This window comes from Mobula hypostoma, chromosome 25 (genome assembly GCF_963921235.1).
Source record: "Mobula hypostoma chromosome 25, sMobHyp1.1, whole genome shotgun sequence".
Lineage (NCBI taxonomy): Eukaryota > Metazoa > Chordata > Chondrichthyes > Myliobatiformes > Myliobatidae > Mobula > Mobula hypostoma.
In genome coordinates, this window is record NC_086121.1 from 1,218,990 (window position 1) to 1,235,418 (window position 16,429).

General features: G+C 46.3%; 1 protein-coding gene across 1 annotated transcript in view; it reads right to left on the reverse strand.

Moving 5' to 3' along the window:
* Positions 1-16,429, reverse strand: part of mmp23ba (matrix metallopeptidase 23ba) — a 40,470-nt gene that overhangs the window by 2,025 nt on the left and 22,016 nt on the right. The window contains exons 4-7 of the mRNA XM_063033245.1: positions 15,871-16,038; positions 14,833-14,997; positions 12,452-12,562; positions 11,563-11,689 (exon numbers count right to left, since the gene is read on the reverse strand). Coding sequence (XP_062889315.1) covers positions 11,563-11,689; positions 12,452-12,562; positions 14,833-14,997; positions 15,871-16,038 — 571 coding nt within the window. The remainder of the gene's footprint in view (positions 1-11,562; positions 11,690-12,451; positions 12,563-14,832; positions 14,998-15,870; positions 16,039-16,429) is intronic.

Here is a 16,429-nt window from a genome sequence, read left to right on the forward strand (position 1 = left end):
AAGGGAGGACGGGGCGATGAATACAGGCCCTGGTAGAGATTTGTCAGATGGTGCAAGCTGAATCATCTGCCCCTCAACATCAGGAAGACAAAGGAGATGGTGATGGACTTTAGGAAGACCGAGCCTGCACTGCTCCCTGTTACTATTGATGGTGAGGACCTGCAAGAACCTGCAAGTGAACCTGGATGAGAGACTTGAGTGGAACACCAACACAGAGATTGTGTACAAAAAGGGCCAGAATCACCTCTACTTCCTGAGGAGACTGTGGTACTTGGGAGTATGCAGGCCTCTCCTTCACATGTTCTACCAGTCTGCTCACAGTACAACCTTCTATGTGGTGGTGTGCTGAGGCAATGGCATCAACACGGGCGATGCCAACAGCTCAATAAACTGATGGAAAAGGCTGGCTCGGTTATAAGAGTCAAACTGGACACAGTGGAAGCTGTGGTAGAACAAAGGACCCAACAGAAAATCCTGGCAATATTGGAAAATGTTTCTCACCTTCTGCCTGCCACCTTGGCTGAACAACATATCAAAGAAGGCAAGACAGCGACTATACTTCATTAGGAGTTTGAAGAGATTTGGCATGTCAACAAATGCACTCAAAAACTTCTATAGTACTGTGGAGAGCATTCTGACAGGCTGCATCACTGTCTGGTATGGAGGGGCTACTGCACAGGACCAAAAGAAGCTGCAGAAAGTTGTAAATTTGGTCAGCTCCATTTCGGACACTAGCCTAGAAAGTACCCAGGACATCTTTAGGGAGCGGTGTCTCAGAAAGGCAGAGTCCATTATTAAGGACCTCCAGCACCCAGGGCATGCCCTTTTCTCACTGTTACCATCAGGTAGAAGGTACAGAAGCCTGAAGGCACACACTCAGCAATTCAGGAACAGCTTCTTCCCCTCTGCCATCCCATTCCTAAATGGACATTGAATCTTTGGATAGTAGCTCACTTTTTTTTAAATTTCTGTTTTTGCACATTTTTAAAAATCTATTCAATATATGTAATTGATTTACTTATTTATTTATTATTATTTTTATTTTTCTCTGCTAGATTATGTATTGCATTGAACTTTTGCTGCTAAGTTAATAAATTTCACGTCACATGCCGGTGATAATAAACCTGATTCTGATTCAGAGGAGCACTTCTAGTAATAGACGAAGGTAACTGTGCTGCTCCAAAGAGCGCTATACGAGGTCATGCTTACCCTTGACCAACTGGCTGTATAATGAGTCAACCTGTAGCCGGGGAAGTGATGACCCCCCTCCTGTTAGACCGTTTATTTTTTACTCCTTACCTTTCTTCTAATATTTGTATATCTGTGCACAGTGAGACTGTAATTTCCTTTGGGATAAATAAGTATCTATCTTCGGAGCTGGGCTACAAAGACTGGCCAAGCACAGAGGACTCTGGCAAGCTGTTGCCAGTGGCCTATGCTCCATTAAGGGTGATGGGCTTGAGAAGAAGACAGGATGACTGTGACTCAGGCCAAGTGGAGGGTGGTTTCTGCAGGCTTAGTAGGGGGGTTGAGTGCAGCCAGCACTGAGTCTTGAGTGAGAATGAGTATGAGTCAGAATCAGGTGTATTACCACTGGCTTTGAACCACAGGGTTCGGAGGGTGTCCCCACCTGTCCCTGGATGTCGGAGCTGGTTTTCTTCTATAATAACTAACTGTTAGATAGGCACATGGATAACAGAAGAATGGAGGGTTATGTAGGAGGGAAGATGCTAGGGAATCAGCAATACTTCCATCTTCCAAAAGCCCAGACTGGAAATATCCACAAATGGGGATAGGCAGGGCACCAGTGGGACAGAGCTCTGAGTACTTGGCCTAGCTAGCTCAGTCAGTAGGACATGGGACTCTTAATACCAGGGTTGTGGGTTCAAGCCCCATGTTGGGCACTGGTATTACAGTTCTTCATACAACCAGCTAGTATTTTGTATAAAAAAGGGAGTCTTTTGATTCCAGCAGCAGTCAGGGTGAGGCTACTCTCCAATGGGAACAGCAGAATTTTCCAGTGAGAGTTCTGCTCTGAACCAGCAGGTGGCAGTGCTGTGCTGCTGGTGACAGTCGGGAGCCCGCGTCTCCTGAGGCTCATTAAAATCTTAGTGTTTAAGCACAGCAGCCTGGAAACACAATGGGTCAGACAGAAAATGTAGGGAAAGGGATGGTGTTGAACAATTTAGACCAAAGAAATCTCTCCACAACTGCTGCCTGATTGGGTGAAGATTCATAGCACCTACAATGCACAACAATGGAGGGCCTCCAGACCGTTCGGGCTGACTGGAAGTGCACTGAGAGCAGTAAGCGTAAAGGAGTTGGGTGCTTACTGTTCTGATTAACAACAGATGGTGCAATCCAGGTCATATTACGATCAAGGAACGTGTTTGTAGACTGGATATTGAACTTTTTACTGTTGGACTTCGGCCACATTCCACCGACATACAACACGGGGCAGCACGGGAGGTCGTTCCTGCCTGTGGCCATCGAACGTGCAGCTCCTCCTGTGGAGGGTCAGACACCCTGAGCCAATAGACTGGTCCTGGACTTATTTTCCATCTGGCATAGTTTGCATTTTGTTGTTTGATTGTTTGTGGTTTTTGTATTGCTATATTTATGCTCTATTCTTGGTTGGTGCGGCTGTAACGAAACCCAATTTCCCTCGGGATCGATAAAGTATATCTATCTATCTACCTTTAAACTAATGTGATAAACACAAGATCCTGCGGATGCAAATCTTGAACAAAATGCTGGAGGGTCTTTGCAAGCCAAACAGCATCTATGGAGAGGAACAAACAGTCGATGTTTCAGGCCGACACCCTTCATCAGATCTCCAGCTTCAGTAAAGGCTACAATTTGTACCCTGAGAGCACAGGGTACCATCTGCTTTCATGGTTGGCAGTGTGGACATTACCCCTTGCTGCTCAGTCTGAGATCTTACTGTTGGGAGTGACCACTCAGGGCTGTGTCAGTCTTCCTTGCTGTTTGCTACACCCCCAATCTCACTGTCATACACAAATTTACCGATCCACTTAACCACATTATCATTCAGATCATTGATATACAGTAGATGACAAACAGAGGATCCAGCACTGATCCCTGTGGATCACCTCTAGTCACAGACCTCCAGTCAGAGAGGCAACCATCTACTACGACTCTCTGGTAGTTAATGTCAAATTCAATTTACTACCTCACCTTGAACGCTGAGCAACCGAACTTCATGACCAACCTCCCATGCAGGATCTTGTCAAATGCCTTGCCAAGTCCATGTAGACAACGTGCACTGCCTTGTCTTCAACTTTCCTGGTAACTTCCTTGAAAAACTCTATAAGATTGGTTAAGCATGACCTACCATGCACAAAGCCATGTTGACTATCCCCAATCAGTCCATGTCTATCCAAATACTCATATACGTGGAGCCTTCCACTGTCCAATAATTTTCTCATTACTTATGTCAGGCTCACTGGGCTATAATTTCCTAGTTTATTTTTTGAGCCTTAAACAAGCGTAACAACATTAGCTAACCCCAATTCCTCATCTGTCACCTGTCACTAAGAATATAGACCATAAGACATAGATTAGGCCATTTGGCCCATTAAGTCTGCTCCACCTTTCAATCATGGCTGGTCCCCTCATTCCCCAGCCTTCTAGAGCCCCTGCAATTTCTGCATTTGTCTCCCAAAGGGTCTGAGGGAATACCCTGTTAGGCCCTGGGTATTGATCCACCCAAGACAGCAAACACCTCCTCCTCTGTGATCTATATAGGGTCCATGGAGTCGATGCTGCCTTGTCTCACTTCTATAGACTCTGTGTCCATCTCCTGAGTAGATACAGATGCAAATAATTCATTGAAGAGCTCTTCTCTATTGGCTCCATGCATGGGATTACCATTCTGATCTGACCAATTTTGTCTCTATCAATCCTTATGATCTTAACAAATCTGTAGAATCCCTTCGGATTCTGCTCCACCTTGTCTGCTTGAACAACCTCATGCCTTCTTTTAGCCCTCCTGATTTCTTTCTGAAGTGTTCTCTTGTATTTCTACCCCCTTAGCACCTCATTTGTTCCTACCTGCCTAAACCTGCTACGCATCTCCTTTTTTCTCTTAACCAGGTCTTCAATATCTCAAACCTAAACCTGTTACCTTTGCCCTTTATTCTGACAGACACATACAAGCTTCGTACTCTCAAAATTTCACTTTTGAAGGCCTTTCATTTACCAAGTACACCTTTGCCAGAAAACAACCTGTCCCAGTCCACATCAAAGTTGCTGGTGAACGCAGCAGACCAGGCAGCATCTCTAGGAAGAGGTACAGTCGACGTTTTGGGCCGAGACCCTTCGTCAGGACTAGCAGTTAGCAATAAAGAGATCCAGAGCAGGCAGAAGACCAGAGCGGGGTGTCCATGAAGAGGAGGAGGGTTGAAGACGGGAGAAGGGGTCATCGGTGGGGGTGGAAGAGTCCTTGCTGAAGAAGTAGGCTCGGAGACGGAGACGGCGGAAGAAGAGTTCCGCATCGTGGCGAACACAGAACTCCCTGAGGTGTGGGCGAAGGGGGACAAAGGTAAGGCCCTTACTGAGGACAGAGCGTTCTGCCTCAGACAGTTGAAGGTTGGAGGGGATGGTAAAGACCCGGCACGGATGAGAGCTGGGATCAGAGGGGGGAGGGTTGGGGTGAGAGGAAGATGGAGCCTCTGAGGGCCCAGGAGCTGACGGTGGGATCTGAGGAGATGGGGTTGCAGATGCAGAGTGGTGGTGGGGGAAGGGGAGACGGGAGTCACAACAGCAGCACATAAAGACCCGGTCTGGAGTTCCAGGCTGGAGTCACAGTTGGTGGTTGCGCAATGGCTTTGAAGGTGTCCATGGTCGTTGCTGGAGTCCGGGTTTTGAATATGCCCTGAGGTGTTGGAGCCGGCGAGATCAATGGCAGGAGCCGCAATCTGAAGTTCATGCCTGCCAGCGTCAGGGCCAGCAGGCTCTGGGGTCTGCAGGTGTAAGATCTTGCGATCTTTGCCTAATATGACAAAGTCAAAAAAACGGCGATTACGAAGGGTCTCAGCCTGAAACGTCGACTGTACCTCTTCTTAGAGATGCTGCCTGGCCTGCTGCGTTCACCAGCATCTTTGATGTGTGTTGCTTGAATTTCCAGCATCTGCAGAATTCCTGGTGTTTGCTGTCCCAATCCACACTTGCCAGATCCCTTCTGATACCATCAAACATGGCCTTTCTCCAGCTTAGAATCTCAACACATGGACCAGACCTATCATAGAAACATGGGAAATCTACAGCACAATACAGGCCCTTCAGCCCACAATGCTGTGCCAAACATGTACTTAGAAATTACCCAAGGTTACCCATAGCCCTCTATTTTTTAAGCTCCATGTACCTATCCAGGAGTTTCTTAGAAGATCCTATCGTATCCGCCTCCACCACCGTCACTGACAGCCCATTTCACGCACTCACCACTCTCTGCGTAAAAAAACTTACGCCTGACATCTCCTCTGTACCTACTTCCAAGCACCTTAAAACTGTGCCTTCTCGTGTTAACCATATCAGCCCTGGGAAAAGCCTCTGACTATCCACACGATCAATGCCTGTCATCATCTTATACACCTCTATCAGGTCACCTCTCATCCTCTGTCGCTCCAAGGAGAAAAGGCCAAGTTCACTCAACCTATTCTCACAAGGCATGCCCCCCAAACCAGGCAACATCCTTGTAAATCTCCTCTGCACCCTTTCTATAGTTTCCACATCCTTTCTGTAGTGAGGTGACCAGAACTGAGCACAGTACTCCAAATGGGGTCTGAACAGGGTCCTATACAGCTGTAACATTACCTCTCATCTCTTAAACTCAATCCCACGATTGATGAAGGCCAATGCACTGTATACCTTCCTAACCACAACCTGCATAGCAGCTTTGAGTGTCCTATAGACTCAGACCCCAAGATCCCTTTTTCCATATTTACTTTGAAACTAATGGCATTATAATTACCAGGTGTAAAGAAGATTTCCTTCTTCATCTGGGCTTGTGGACAGTGTGAGGAGCTTCAGTTACACACCTGTACCACCCTCACGCCGGCCCAGCCCCCACTCGTTCTCCACATCACTCCAGATGCGATTGGACAGCAGTGAGGAACAGGAAGTCGGGTACTTGTGCTTCCCACCTCGTCCAACATCTGCCCAGTCACTACAGACCAGTAACTGGTTTATTTTTATCTCTGTGGTTTGCGGAGTGCTGGATTGGTCACTGTAAACCTGCTGATTACTGAACATGGAGTTTACAATTCCAGCCAACACACACACAGCTCTGGAGAAACCACAGATGTTGCTTATCTTGGCATCAGCCTGAGGAACTTGGCCGCGCCAGACCAGAGGCGTGAGCAGCCTGGAAGCCTTTCTGATGAACCCATCATATAAAGCAAAACTAAGGTGCAATTTTCATGTCAGTGATATCATCTCAAATTGCTCTGAACACAGACTGGAGAATGTTGGAAGGAAACTCAGGCTGGTGGACCTTAAGTGCAAAGTGTTTCCACGAAACACAGGAGCAGAATTAGGCCATTCAGCCATTAGTAGGGGAACCAGGGATAACTAGAGACTGGTGAATTGCGTGTCAGTAGTAGGGAGTTACTGGAGAGAATTCTTAGGGATAGGATTCATGAGCATTTGGAAGACCATGGCTTAAATAGGGAGAGCCAGCATGGCTTTGTGCAGGGAAAGTTGTGTCTTACTAAGAGACTTTTTTTTAACAAGGTAATGAGGGTGATTGAAGGTAGAGCTATGGATGTTGTGTAAATTGATTGTATTAAGATGTTTGACAAGGTCCCTCATGGGAGGCTCATCCAGAAGATTAAGATTCATAGGGTCCATTGTGAATGGCTGTTTGGATTCAGAAACGGCTTGCCATAGAAGATAGAGGGTAGTGGTCAAAGGAACATATTCTAGCTAGAGATCTGTTATTAGTGGCGTTCCTCAGACCTTGGAGACCTTTGCTGTTTGTGATATATATATATATATATATATATGACATGATGAAAATATAGATGGGTTGGTTAGTAAGTTTGCAGATGATCCAAAAAACTGACAAAGAAGACAGTGGGATATAGATCAGTTGCAGATATGGGTGGAGAAAGACAGGTGGAGTTTAAGCCATCCAGCTGTGGAATGTGAAGTGCTGTATCAAGTGGTCAAATGTAAAGAGACAGTACACTGTTAACAGCAAGACCCTTAACAGTATTAATGAACAGAAGGATCTTGGGATCCAAGTGCATAGCTTCCTGACAGTGGCCGCAGAGATTGATAGGGTGGTTAAGAAGGTGTATAGCATGCTTGCCTTAATTAGTCAAGGCATTGAGTTCAAAAGTCAGGAAGTTATGTTGCAGCTTTATAAAACTCCAGTTAGGCTGCATCTGGAGTATTGCATACAGTTCTGGTCACCTCATTATAGGAAGGATGTCGAGGCTTTGGAGAGTGTGCAGAGGAGATTTACCATGATGCTGTCTAGATTAGAGGGCACGTGCTACAACGAGAGGCTTGACAAACTCGGGTTGTTTTCTCTGGAGAGGTGGAGGCTGAGGCGAGATCTGATAGAGGTTTATAAGATTATGAGAAGCACAGATAATAGACATATTTTTCCCATTGTTGTCTAGTACCAGCATTAACGGTGAGAGGGGGTAATTTCAAAGGAGATGTGAGGAGCAAGTTTTTTTACGGAGACTGTGTGTGCCTGGAATGCACTGCCCGGGGTGGTGGTAGTGGTGGTGCATTCGAGACTTTTAAGAGACATTTAGATAGGCACATGGATGTAACAAATTGGAGGGATATGGATATTGTGTAGGCCAAGGAGATTAGCTGGCCAATTGATTTCTAATTTAATTAGCCTGGCACTATATTGTGGGCTGAGGGACTTGTTCCAGTGCTGTACTGTTCTGTGTTCTATGAATACGCTCCGTTTGATTGCAGAACGGCTTAGACAAATTGGAAGAATGGGAAAAAAGTGGCAGATAGAATACAGTGTTGGGAAATGTATGATAATGCATTTGTAAAAGAACAACAATGCTGACAATTATTTAAGTGGGGAGAAGGTTCAAACATCAGAGATACAAAGGAACTAAGGAGTCCTTGTGCAAGACACACAGCGGGTTAATTTACAGGTTGAGTCCATGGTAAAGAAGGCAAATGCAATGTTGGCATTTATTTCAAGGGGAATAGAATATAAAAGCAAGGAGATAATGCTGAGCCTTTATAAGACATTAGTCAGGCTGTACTTGGAGTATTGTCAACAGTTTTAGGCCCCATATCTCAGAAAGGGTGTGTTATCATTGGAGAGAGTCCAGAGAAGATTCACAAGGATGATTCCAGGAAAGAAGGAGTTAACATATGAGGAGTGTTTGGCTGCTTTCGGCCTGTACTCACTGGAATTTAGAAGAATGCAGGGGGATCTTATTGAAACCTACTGAATGTTGAAAGGACTTGATAAAGTGGATGTGGAGAGGAAGTTTCCTATGATGGGGGTATCCAGAACTAGAGGGCACAGCCTCAAAATTGAGGGGTGACATTTTAGAACAGAGGCAAAGAGTTTTTGTTTCAGCCAGAGAGTAGTGAATCTGCGGAATGCTCTGCCATAGACTGCGGTGGAGGCCAAGACCATGTGTATAATTAAAGCAAAAATTGATAGTTTCCTGATTAGTCAGGGCATCGAAGGCTATGGTGAGAAGGCAGCTGTATGAGGTTGAGTGGGATCCGCGATCAGCCATGATGGAATGGCAGAGCAGACTCAATGGGCTGAATGGCCTAATTCTGCTTCTATGTCTTATGGTCTTGTTTGATTCGTTTTCCCTCTCAACCCCATTCTCTTAGCTTATTCCCGTAATCTTTGATGCCCAGACTAGTTAAGAACCAATCAACCCCCACTTTAAATATACCCAATGACATGGGCTCCACTGCTGTCTATGGCAATGAATTCCACAGATTCATCGCCTTCTTCCCCATTTCAGGTTTCAACTAAAAGCCCAATTCATCGAACACCCTGAGGTTGACCAAAGCCATTCAGCCAGTGGTAGCTACTCCCCCACCATGGCCAGCACTAGCGGCTGAGCTACAGACACAGAGCCCGTTCTTTCCCGACTCCGGATATTAAGCCACAGGGCACTTAATGAAGAAATCTCTTTCTTATTGATCCACTACTGAAGATGTAACGATGCACACTACAGCACAGCACTGTTTGAGCAAAGCTTCTGTGGACACGTGACACCAGCAACGTCTGCAACTTAATCATCTTAAAGCTCTGGTAAACAGATTACTTCCACAAGAGCGAGGCTGGCCTCATTCCTGGGCAATTTATTTCCAGATCTTTAAGCTGCAGTAATAATTTAGGTAATAAGCATCTATTTAAATTAAACTGAGTGGTGAATAGAAGATCAAAATGCAAAGGCAGAGATTTAATTTCCAGACAAAGAATGGAGATCAGTAACATTTCCCAAGGAGAACTGGATATAGAACAGAGAACATTACATCACAGTACAGGTCCTTCGGCGCACGATGTCATGCTGATCTTTTAACCTACTCCAAGATCATAAGACCGTAAGATATGGAAGCAGAAGTAGGCCATTCAGCCCATCAAGTCTGCTCCGCCATTCAATCATGGGCTGATCCAATTCTCCAGTCATCCCCACTCCCTTGCTTTCACCCCATACCCTTTGATGCCCTGGCTAATCAAGAACCTATCTATCTCTGCCTTAAGTACACCCAATGTCGGTCCTCACAGCTGCTTGTGGCAACAAATTCCACAGATTTACCACCCTCTGACTAAAGTACTTTCTCCGCATCTCCGTTCTAAATGGACGTCCTTCAATCCTGAAGTCGTGCCCTTTTGTCCTAGACTCCCCTACCGTGGGAAATAACTTTGCCATATCTAATCTGTTCAGGCCTTTTAACATTCGGAATGTTTCTATGAGATCCCCACTCATTTTGCTGAACTCCAGGGAATACAGCCCAAGAGCTGCCAGACGTTCCTCATACGGTAACGCTTTCATTCCTGGAATCATTCTTGTGAATCTTCTCTGAACCCTCTCCAATGTCAGTATATCCTTTCTAAAATAAGGAGCCCAAAACTGCACACAACGCTGCAAGTGTGGTCTCACGAGTGCCTTATAGAGCCTCAACATCACATCCCTGCTCTTATATTCTATACCTCTAGAAATGAATGCCAACATTGCATTTGCCTTCTTCACCACCAACTCAACCTGGAGGTTAACCTTTAGGGTATCCTGCACAAGGACTCCCAAGCCCCTTTGCATCTCTGCATTTTGAATTCTCTCCCCATCTAAATAATAGTCTGCCCGTTTATTTCTTCCACCAAAGTGCACGACCATACACTTTCCAACATTGTATTTCATTTGCCACTTCTTTGCCCATTCCCCTAAACTCTCCTCAACACTACCCGTTCCTCCACCTACCTTTGTATCATTGGCAAATTTAGCCACAAATTCATTAATACCGTTAGTCTTGCGAGACCATGGATCTGCGCCTGGAAAGTCTTCACTCTCCAGAGCACAGGACTGGGCAAGGTTGTATGGAAGACCGGCAGTTGCCCATGCTGCAAGTCTCCCCTCTCCATGACACCAATGTTGTCCAAGGGAAGGGCACTAGGACCCATACAGCTTGGCACCGGTGTCGTCGCAGAGCAATGTGTGATTAAGTGCCTTGCTCAAGGATACAACTCGCTGCCTCGGCTGGGGCTCGAACTCACGATCTTCAGATCGCTAGTCCAATGCCTTAACCACTTGGCCACGTGCCCACACATTAATACCACCCTTGGGATTATCAGTCTTGGGCTGGCTGGTGGTGCAGTGACATCAGCATTGGACTTCGAGGTGGATGGTCTTGAGTTCAAATCCAGCCTGGGCAGTAGCAGTATCTGCGCGGAAAAAGGCCTGGCAATCTACTTCCGTATTTTGCCATGAAAACACTATGGACAACTACACTATCAATAGGATCGCCATGAGTCGTTGATGACTTGATGGCACTCAACAACAAAATCTATCTCTCCCACATAACACTCCATTTTTCTACCATCCTTGTGCCTATCTAAAAGTCTCTTAAATCTCCCTACCAGCACCCACCGCTCTGTGTAAAAACCTTACCTCCGACATCCTCCCTGTTCTTCTGTCCAATCACATTAAATTTATGCCGGCTCGTATTAGCCATTCTTCTCCAGGAAGAAGTCTAACCAGATGTTAAGTAATACTAAATTGATTGATTTCATCTGAATAGTAGGGGATTTGGTGCCCTGAGGTCAGCCCCAAAGATTAGGAGTCTGTGTCTTCTGGTTTAAAACCCTCTGCAGAAGTTACTTGCAATGGAGAAGCATACTGAGGAACGAACGACTGTTTTCACACCCAGTGCCTGGGAAAGACCATCAGAGCCAATAGCGTGATGATTACTGGTTGTGCTTGAACAGAGTGAAGGCATCTTTATACCTGCAGTCCCCTGAGCCTGTCTTATTGCCCAGAATGGAATTAAATGAAGATGAAGTATGAATATGAAGCACAGTACACTTACTTCAAAGTTCCCTTCTTATGGGCAATCTTTTGTCCACAGCGAATTGTCACCTTTCTGCCTTTGGGAACTCGCTTGACCTTGGTCCTGGGAGGAATAGGTGTGGGAGGAATGGTGGGAACAGGCGGGTCTGCAGAACAAAAATCTTTACAATTAGATCCATTTCTAACTTCTAATTTCAAAAACTCACTTTCAAATCAACACGGGGGTGGGGGGTGTGGGAGATGGAGGATCACACACAGTTTACTCAAATCTCCAATATACTCCAAGATAGTGTGCAGCGTTCAGTAGTGGGTGCAGTTTGTGATGACACTGTGTCTGGTCTAATCAAGTCACCAGGAATGTGATCACTGTGTGGAAAACCTTTCACGTCCGCTGCCCCTTTAACGGTCAAGAGGTTCACGAAAATTGGCCCAGGAATGAAAGGGTTAACATATGAGCAGCATTTGCTGGCTCTGGGGCTGTACTTGCTGGAGTTTAGGAAAATGAGGGGCATCTCAATAAAAATTGAAAGGCCTAGATAGAGTGGATGTGGAGAGGATGTTTCCTATAGTGTTGAGACTAGGACCAGAGGGCACAGCCTGAGAATAGAGGGATGTCCGTTTAGAACAGAGATGAGGAGGAATTTCTTTAGCCAGAGGGAGGTGAATCGGTGGAATTCATTGCCACAGATGGCTGTGGAGGCCAAGTCATTGGGTATATTTAAAGTGGAGGTTGATCAGTTCCTGATGAGTCAGGGTGTCAAAGGTTACGTGGAGAAGGCAGGAGAATCATAAATCAGCCATGACTGAGTGGCAAAGCTATTCGTAACGCAATGAAGTGAAGTCACTGTGGTACAGCACAGACAGCAGAGAGCTGGTGAGTGAACACCGACTGACCCATAACACTGTACCTCTGCAGAAGCTGCAACTGTATGGACAATGCTTCATCATTAATGCATGACGACTTTCACAGGAACCATTCTGTGCCCAGGAAGGGCATTCGTCCAGTCTGTCCAGGCAACCTTCAGTTAGAGAAACACATTGGCTCAATAGTAACAGTTCACAGATCCTTCAGTACGAGCTCCCCAACTTGTCACACATCCTGGCCTCATACTTCACTGTTGGCTCAGTTCTTAGCCGCATAACTCAAAGTCTGTATTGATATATTGACCTCCTCCTGCCCTCAATGTGGAACTTCCCTCTGCCACCACGACTGCCCCAGGTGTCTATGGCAGCAAGTGAGAGGTTAAAAGTTCAAAGCAAATTTATTATCAAAGTACATATGTTACCATATACTACCCTGAGGCTCATTGTCTTGCAAAGGCACTGTTTCCAAAGGCAGTGGAGAATGCAAAGCTTTCTTTGAATATGATTTAAGGAATGAAAGGGTTAACATATGAGCAGTGTTTGGAGGCTCTGGGCCTGTACTCGCTGGAGAGGGGTGGTCTCATTGAAATTTATTAAATATTGGAAGGCCTAGATAGAGTGGATGTGGAGAGGATGTTTCCTATAGTGGGGGAGTCTAGGACCAGAGGGCACAGCCTGAGAATAGAGGGATGTCTATTTAGAACAGAGGTGAGGAGATATTTCTTTAGCCAGAGAGTGGTGACTCTTAGGTGCCTGCAGAGGCCAAGTCATTGAGTACAGTTAAAGTGGAGGTTGATAGGTTCTTGATGAGTTAAAACTATAATCAGATATTTTCAGAGCACAGATCCCATCAGTGAATCACATCTGTGGGATTTACAACAGAAAGAACAGGCTGTTTGGCCCACCTAGTTATGTTACAGTTCATTTAAAAAAACAGAAATAGTTTGGTGACTGGAGGGAGACAGAGCACGACGGTAGATGGAAAAAATTAGTAAATTGGCTTATTATTGTCACATGTACCAAGGTATAGTGGAAAACATTTTGCATGTTATCCAGACAGATCCTTTCTTCAGATCAGTGCATTGAGGTCGTACAAGGGAAAACAGGAGCAAAGTGGCTTACCAAGATGACGTTCACCAGGATGCTGCCTGGATGAGAAGAGTAGAAGCTCTAAGAAAACCTTACGTTGCTTTTCTTAAAGTGCCAGAGGCTGAGGAGAGGTGTAGATAGGACAGGCTGTCAGAATCTTTTCCCCAGGGTAGAAATGTCAAACACCAGAGGACATACTTTTAAGGTGGAGTGTGGGGGAAGATTAAAGGTGACGTGAGGGTCAAGTGTTTTTACACAGAGAGTGATAGGTGCCTCGAATGGGTGATCAGAGTACAGAGTGGAATCACATTGCTTGGTGGTGTTTAAGAGAATTTTAGACAGACCATAACCAGGTAGAACGAGAGGCCAAGAAACAAACTCATAGTAGGGGCTCATTCAGGTGTGGTAACAGTGGGGCAGAAGCTGGCCTTGAGCCTGGTAATGTGAGCTTTCGGGCTTTTGTTATCTTCTGAACGGTGGAAGAGTGGAAAAAAGAGAGTGTCTGGGGTGGGTTATGCTGGCTGCTTTACCGAGACAGTGAGAAGTGTCGACAGAATCTATGGAGGGGAGCTTGGTCTGTAATGCCCACAGCTCTCCGCAGATTCTTGCAGTAGGCATGGATGTTGTGGGTCAAGGGTCCTGCACTCTAGGACTTAAATTCCCCTCATGAGAAGCAGCTTCACATCTTTGCCAATCTTTGGAGACGGACATTTCTGCTGAACCCCACATCAGTGATGCCCAGTGTGTTGCGTTTGTTTCTCCACAGTGCAGAGACCTGTCCTACTCTCTCCTCTCCAGCAGCTGGGCAGTGAGGACGGGGAGTTTTGGGAAATTTTGGGTGGATCCAGAGCTTTGAATTACAATCCCAAATCCCTGCCTCCAGAGGTCATTGCCAAAGAAATAAACTCCTTGGCCTCAGGGTTTTCCCTTCACAAGGATGAAGAACAGAGTGGAGTATGGTAGTGTGACGTGATGATGGTGGGGGCCCGGGTACAATTCCCACGCTGTCAGTAAGGAGTTTGTACATTCTGCCCGTGTCTCTGGGTGCTCCAGTTTCTTCCCACATCCCAGAGACATATGGGTGTATTTGGTGCAGGCTCGTCGGGCGAAAATGGCTTGATACTGTGGGGCACACTAAGCAAATAATATAAATGAAAGTGATGTAAGAAACGGGAATTTGTATCTGGCTCATAACCATTTGATACTGGGGCAGTGCCGGGAGCCCAGAGACCATCGGCGAGGAGAAGAGGAGATTGTAGAAGGAGTGGCCAGCTACCTCGGGCCCTACAAACAGAATGAAACCTCATCACCCTCACCCAATGGAGCATCGTCTCACCGTAAAGTCTCCAGATGCCCCACATGTCATCCTGGGTGATTTGGTCCTTTCCCAGCAGAGTGGCATTTCTGTTCATAATCGCATTCGGATTCTGTGAGTGCATTAGACCGAGGCTGTGTCCGATCTCGTGGGCAGCCACGTGCACCAGGTCAGTCAGCCACACCACTGCAACACAGATCACAGTCACACCGCCAGTCAGTGTCTGAGAACACGGGCTCCGAGCGCCAAGCTGACGCCGCACCCTTGCTCCCAGGAGCTTTAGATTCCCACGCAATGTCACTGCTCAGTAACACAGCCATCCAGGGCCTGGACCGGTTCCACACAGGTACCAGTTCGAATCCTGTCACAGCCACTGGGGAAGTTGAATTCAGTTAATTAATTAATTAAATATCAACAGTTAATTAATTCTGTTTTATGTAAATACTTTGTTATCAAAAGACTAGCATCAATAAGGAAATTACAAACCCAATAGATTATCAGAAACTTTTCTATTTCATTCCTCCTTAAGGAAATCACCCGTTCTCTCCCCCACCAACACGGGACTCCAAACCCACAGCGAAGACCTGGGGATGGGAATTAAACCCACCTCCACCCCCAGTGACACCCACATCTGTGACGCAAGGTGGAGAGGGTCAGCAACTTTAAATGGCTCGATGTTATCGTTCCAGACAATCTATAGAAAGGCTGCATTCCTTGACTGAGGCCGTCAACATCATAGTGGTTGTTTATTAATTACATCTGAACAAGTAACAACAAACTGATGATTAAACATACTGTAGAGTCAGATACATGCTCCTCGGCCTGTCCAATCCATGCCAAACTGTTACTCTGTCATCCCATCAACCAGCACCCAGACCTTAGCCCTCCACAGCCCTACCATCCATGTTCCTGTCTAAATTTCTAATGAGTTAGTAACTCTCACCAACACAGTGACCAGAACCTCAGTAGCTCTCACCGACACAGTGAACACCAGAGCTGAATTCACTAGCGAAGTGCGACAGGAAGCATTTCAGAACATCTGCAATGTCACAGACTCACCTTTCTTCCAGCTGAAACGGGTTTTCCCCAATATCCAGTGCTCATAGTCATCAAAATGGATTTCACCATTGGTTGGGAAGAAAGCATGTGCCAATTCTCCCGTTATTCCATCAAAACAAGGATGCGAAGGAATCTGCAGGCAGTCCGTGTGATTTATGGAATAAAATCCTGTAAAAGCAGATGACAGTGTTAATGTCATCTAATTAGGGAACACCATCAGGGAGAGAGGTTGGGAGAGGGGTACATGAGAGCGTGGGGACGGGAAAGAGAAATGGGACGGGAAGGGGAAGGAGTGGGGGAAATGGGATGGGGAGGGGAGAAGGAAGGGGAGGGGAGGAGAGGGGAAAAGGAGAGGAATGGGGTGGAGAAGGGGAAAAGAGAGGAGAGGAGAAGAGGAGTGGGAAGGGAGGAGGAGAGGAGATGGGGAAGAGGAAGGAGGAAGAGAGTGGGGGAGGGGAGATGGAAGAGAAAGGGAGGGGGAGGCGATGGAGTAAGGAGAGGGGTGGGGAGGGGGCAGGGTGGGAGTGAGGGGTGGAGAGTGAGGGATGGGGAGGGGGGT